The sequence below is a fragment of the Ranitomeya variabilis genome, chromosome 1 (assembly GCF_051348905.1).
Source record: "Ranitomeya variabilis isolate aRanVar5 chromosome 1, aRanVar5.hap1, whole genome shotgun sequence".
Taxonomy (NCBI): domain Eukaryota; kingdom Metazoa; phylum Chordata; class Amphibia; order Anura; family Dendrobatidae; genus Ranitomeya; species Ranitomeya variabilis.
The window spans coordinates 1,103,319,439-1,103,325,438 of record NC_135232.1 but is presented as its reverse complement, the minus strand read 5'-3'; the positions used below and the strand labels follow the sequence as shown (position 1 = coordinate 1,103,325,438).

Below are 6,000 nucleotides of genomic sequence, written 5' to 3'. Positions count from 1 at the left end.
GCAGTATGTTTGCCTTTAACAACCTTCCAATGTTGTTTGTATTTGGTCCAGATTTTAGACACAGCTGACTGTGAACAACCAACATCTTTTGCAACATTGCGTGATGATTTACCCTCTTTTAAGAGTTTGATAATCCTCTCCTTTGTTTCAATTGATAACTCTCGTGTTGGAGCCATGATTCATGTCAGTCCACTTGGTGCAATAGCTCTCCAAGGTGTGATCCCTCCTTTTTAGATGCAGACTAACGAGCAGATCTAATTTGATGGTGTTATTTTTGGGAATGAAAATTTACAGGGTGATTCCATAATTTTTTCCTCAGAATTGAGTGATTCCATAATTTTTCCCCTGTGCTTGGTTACAAAAAGTAACCATTACTGACTACCACATTTTTTGTTCTTGATTTCTTTTAGTGTTTCTTAAAGCCAGAAAGTTGCCATTTGAAATCACTTTAGTTTTGTGCCATATCTGTGATCTGCTTTTTTTCTACAAAATTAAACAACTGAATGAACATCCTCCAAGGCCGATGATTCCATAATTTTTGCCAGGGGTTGTATCAGAACAAGCTCACTAATAGATTCTAATAAAGAATACAGAAGACAAATGGTGCAAATTTTCCAATGAAAACCAATAGCAAAAATAATTTTTATCCCTAAATACATGAATTTAAGTAATAAAGAAAATTGACCCCCAAGGTGAACTACACCTTTAAAGGGATTGTTACCTTGCAGACAGCACCTTTAGGAATAATCTGGCATTCTCCCAGATAGTTGATTTTGCCGGTGAAAATCTTTTCGTGCCAAACATAACGGGCAAACATGGAGAGTATTCTTCTACCAGTGAGTACCTGAGAAACTTTCATTGGGGCATCACTGTATGACGTTTCCATAAGGTGTAAGAAAACGCACTCTTCCGCTTCATACGTAATACTTTTTTTTTATTTACTATCTTTTCATCCATTTTATTAGAGTCTCTGAATAGCAGGACTATATTGCAGCTGAACAACAAATTTAGTCCAGTCAAAAACTAAATTGTTATAAAACTCATAATTGTACGAGCGGTCTGGTGTTTCCAGCCAGGTCCATGATTAAAAAAGAACATGAAATCGGAGTGTCTGTTTTGGCAGTTGCAGAAGTATCAGATGTTCATTCCATGTGCTCTCTTCAAACCCTGGAGAAAAAAGATGATACGGTTACACAATCTTGTGTATAAGGATATGATAAGTCAAGATCATGTCTTCTTATAAATTGCATTCAATTTAGCACTTAGAAGTGAACGCTACTTCGTTTAATAAAAGAGATGCATTTATTGCGCCTAATCTATAGCCTAACGCATTAATCCGGAGGAAGGCAAAAACCGCACGAGGCAGATGCTAATTGACCCAAATTAAAGGGTTTGTTCAAACTTTGGGCTGAATCCTCACATTGAGCACACCGCGCTATCAGGATGCTCCAGTGTCAGTGCTTGGAACAGCAGCCATGTGTCATCAAGTATGCAGTTTGCATACTTACGGTCACATTCCGACTAGAAGTGTCCGGCATCAATTCGCTTGTATTGACTGATGCCACACACGTCTAGTCGGCATGTGACCGCATGTAAGCAAATCGCATACTTGCGGTTACGCACCCCCAGCTCCTGTCGTTGGTGCCAGAGAATCCTGACAGCACACAGTGTGCGCACTGTGAGGATTCACAAGTCTGCAGACAAAGAGTGACTACAGAATTCAGCCCTAAGCCTGGACAATCTCTTTAAACAAAAAAAATCCTTCACGACTCCGTATAAGGCAATGAGAATAGTACCCTGGATCAACATCCCATCATAAAATGTAATACCTAGGACCTGTAATATTATATCTATAAAAAAAGACATTCAGGCTATGTGCACATTGTGCGGATTTGTTGCGTTTCCGTAGCGTTTTTTCCGCGTGAAAATGCTCCAAAAACGCAATGGATTACTTAAGCAATGCTAATCAATGAAATTCCTGAAGTGTTGTGCACATGATTCGGAAATTTCCGTCATTATTTGCAGCGTTTTATTTTCCACAGAATGTCAATTCTTTTTGCGGATCTGCAGCATTTCTGCGCTCATTGACTTCCATTGAGTCAGTCAAATCCGCAGCAAAAAACGCAGGTGTAGAGGTTTGCGGATTTGCTGCAGATTTGCTTCCAAAAACGCTGCGATTTGTCAAAGGGGAATGATGTCAGAAGGAGGAAGAGTGGGTGTTAGAGACATGTGCTTTCATGTAATTCATGTATTTTTCTGGGTATTTTCTCAGTTGTTGTGTTCCAGCTCCATCTACTGGTGAAATATATACAATGTAAAGTTTCGAGAACTGAGGTTTCAAGAGGACGGGCTATTCTAGTTTCCGCCCCGCCTAGACCAGAAGAGCTGGGAAAACCTCTGTGTGAAAACAAGCTGTCTGTGGGAGCAGAGCACATGTGGAGGCTCCCTCTCTCCAAGACCCTCTGGTAGGTCTGATAAGCTTAGAAATTACTCCAGGACTCCCAGGTCGGTGAAATACTCGTGCTATGTAAAATCTTCGGCATAAAGCTAAAAAAGACTCTGCATCTCTCTATGACCACTTACAAGCATTACATCTAAAGGAGCAGGTTCTTAAAGCTCCGAAGCCTCAATTACATGTCAGAATCTAACTCTGTACTGTATTTGCTGTGAAGCATTTATTCTGTGTCATATTTTCCCGTTCCTGCGAAAGTAAATGCAACTGTATCCCCAAGACCTGTGTGTGGGGTCATTATCGTGGACGCTGTGTGGGGGTTGACGGCAGTGAATGGAAAGCCCCCATTACAAGAGCTTTACGTGTGTGCGTGTGTCTGTCTGTGTGTGTGTGTGTGTGTATCCATGCGATGTGTGTACCCAGGCGTCATCTGATGGGACTACTACTCCCCGCCGGCTACGTCTTTTGTCACATACAGTATGACAGACAGCATGATGGGAGAATAGTCTCTTCATCTGTCGCCTGTGTTCAATCAAAACATTTACATCTTTTACATATTCACATACACAATATATACTCACCGAACACCTAATCCCCGACGCCTGTGTCTCCTGCAAAAAAAACAAAAATAATAAACCAACATATACTCACCTTTCCGCCTTAGTTCATTTAATACTGAGTGTCCCACGTCGATCTCATTCGGCCGCCAGCGTTGGTAATCGCTCCCGCAGTGTATCACTGAGCCGCCATGAGAGTTCATCAGCTGATCAGCTCTGGTGCTCTCACTAACGGCGCCGCTGAGGGGGAACGTTCTCACACAGTGGTAGGGCCGTAAGTGAGAGCACCAGAGCTGATGAACTCCAGTGAACTCTCATGGCAGCTCAGTGATACACTGCGGGAGCGATTACCTCCTATCAGTGTATAGCCGGTGTCCGAATGAGATCAGTGTCAGTGTATCGCCGGAGGCCGGGTAGAGTAGTCACATCTCCTGATGTGACTGTTGTAGATGCGAGATCGACATGCAACACTTGGTATTAAGTGGACTACGTCTGACAGGATAGTATTATACTGTATATATATATATATATATATATATATATATGTATATATATACACTCACTGGCCACTTTATTAGGTACACCATGCTAGTAACGGGTTGGACCCCCTTTTGCCTTCAGAACTGCCTTAATTCTTCGTGGCATAGATTCAACAAGGTGCTGGAAGCATTCCTCAGAGATTTTGGTCCATATTGACATGATGGCATCACACAGTTGCCGCAGATTTGTCGGCTGCACATCCCTGATGCGAATCTCCCGTTCCACCACATCCCAAAGATTTCATGTTGTTTACGCCAAATTCTGACCCTACCATCCGAATGTCGCAGCAGAAATCGAGACTCATCAGACCAAGCAACGTTTTTCCAATCTTCTACTGTCCAATTTCGATGAGCTTGTGCAAATTGTAGCCTCAGTTTCCTGTTCTTAGCTGAAAGGAGTGGTACCCGGTGTGGTCTTCTGCTGCTGTAGCCCATCTGCCTCAAAGTTCGACGCACTGTGCGTTCAGAGATGCTCTTAGGCCTACCTTGGTTGTAACGGGTGGCGATTTGAGTCACTGTTGCCTTTCTATCAGCTCGAACCAGTCTGCCCATTCTCCTCTGACCTCTGGCATCAACAAGGCATTTCCGCCCACAGAACTGCCGCTCACTGGATTTTTTTTCTTTTTCGGACCATTCTCTGTAAACCCTAGAGATGGTTGTGCGTGAAAATCCCAGTAGATCAGCAGTTTCTGAAATACTCAGACCAGCCCTTCTGGCACCAACAACCATGCCACGTTCAAAGGCACTCAAATCACCTTTCTTCCCCATACTGATGCTCGGTTTGAACTGCAGGAGATTGTCTTGACCATGTCTACATGCCTAAATGCACTGAGTTGCCGCCATGTGATTGGCTGATTAGAAATTAAGTGTTAACAAGAAGTTGGACAGGTGTACCTAATAAAGTGGCCAGTGAGTGTATATATATACACACACATATACACTGTATATATATATATATATATATATATATATATATATATATATATATATATATATATATACACACGCATGTGTTCATATGTATACTGTAATGGTTATGTTAGTTACAGATATAGCATTCATTCGGAAACAAATAGATTTATATACTTATGTATATACCAACCATGATTGTTTGCTGGAATAGATCGTCAAGGCCACAGAATGAATGCTAGTGAGAAAAACAAAAAAAGGAACAAAAACTATAAAATAAGATCAAAATAAAACAGACAAAAAGAAAAGAAAAAGGAAAATGCAGTGAGAGGTGGAGAATAAAACCACAAGTGAAGCATAAAATTCCTGCATAGAATAACAGTAATCTGGTTCAGTATCACCTCGTGCTGATACAACTCCTGCCCCACGCACACTGAGGAATATTTCCGAATAGTGATGAGCGAGCGTGCTCTGCTAAGGCGTTATCCGAGCATGCTCGTTCTTAATCGAGTATTTTCGTGGTACTTGAAAAATATGCTGTTTGCTAGGCAATCCCTGCATGTGTTGTGGCTGTCGAACAGCTGCGCGACATGTAGCAGCAGCGACTCGAGCACATTTTTCGAGCACACGGAAAATACTCGATTAAGCATGAGCGTGCTCGGATAACGCCTTATCAGAGCATGCTCGCTCACCACTATTTCTGAAACAAACTTTCTCGCCTAAAATAAAAAATCTTGTGTAACAAAAGAGCTGCAGTTGTCCTGTTGGTGCAAATCCTACAAATCTGATGTTTATGCCCCTCCCTATATGACACGCCCCCAAAACAAATTAAAATGCCCCTTTTTATGTAAATTTGCATATGACCCAACCTTTTAAAGGCACTTTCTCATATATTTTTGTGAAATCCACAGTATGTACCATAAATCCATAAATGTATGTTAGTTGGGGGGTCCTATCTGAAGACAAGGCCCACAGTGCACACAGCTGTCAGTGCTGAGGTGGGAGGAATTCTCCTAGAGATAAATGCAAGTACCGACCACCTCTCCACTGACTGCCGTGCACCAGGACCCCGTTCTACAGACAGATGCAGGTCCCAGTAGTAGGATCCACATCTGCTATACCTTTAGGGCATATCCTGTGGATTACACCTTAAAAGTCGAAAAAACCTCAGTAAAATCAGTCAGATTGAACATAATAAACTGCCTCAGAAACAGAAACATTCCTCATAAATTCACAGAAGGGTAACTCTATACAGATAGAAGGGGAATGCACCTTTACATGTTCCTATATATAATATAAATTAATATTTCATTGTCATACAATACTAATTTAAGAGGACTCGCTCACTCTCCTGTTTGTTTTCTTTTTTAAATATTTTTATTTCCCAATAAAGACTTCCGAAGCATCTTTTGATGTTGCAGAATTTCTACACCATTTCTGGACCTATTGTTTAAATTAAGTTACTTGTGTTTTTTCATCGCGTTTTTTTGTGCTTTTTTTTTACATGCGTTTTTAATCGCTTTTTCAACGCTGTGTTTTTCGT

At 41.3% G+C, this 6,000-nt stretch overlaps 1 protein-coding gene across 8 annotated transcripts in view; it reads right to left on the bottom strand.

The window, feature by feature from the left end:
* Positions 1 to 927: 927 nt before the first annotated feature.
* Positions 928 to 6,000, bottom strand: part of JAKMIP1 (janus kinase and microtubule interacting protein 1) — a 203,322-nt gene continuing 198,249 nt past the window's right edge. For 6 of the 8 annotated variants that reach the window (XM_077280114.1, XM_077280115.1, XM_077280116.1 and 3 more), the window contains 2 exons: positions 4,651 to 4,695; positions 928 to 1,167 (listed from right to left, as the gene is read on the bottom strand). In XM_077280114.1, the coding sequence (XP_077136229.1) occupies positions 1,135 to 1,167; positions 4,651 to 4,695 (78 nt within the window). In that variant the 3' untranslated portion in view covers positions 928 to 1,134. Of the gene's footprint in view, positions 1,168 to 4,650; positions 4,727 to 6,000 lie in introns of all 8 variants that reach the window. The other 2 variants (XM_077280118.1, XM_077280119.1) reach the window with 1 other exon arrangement.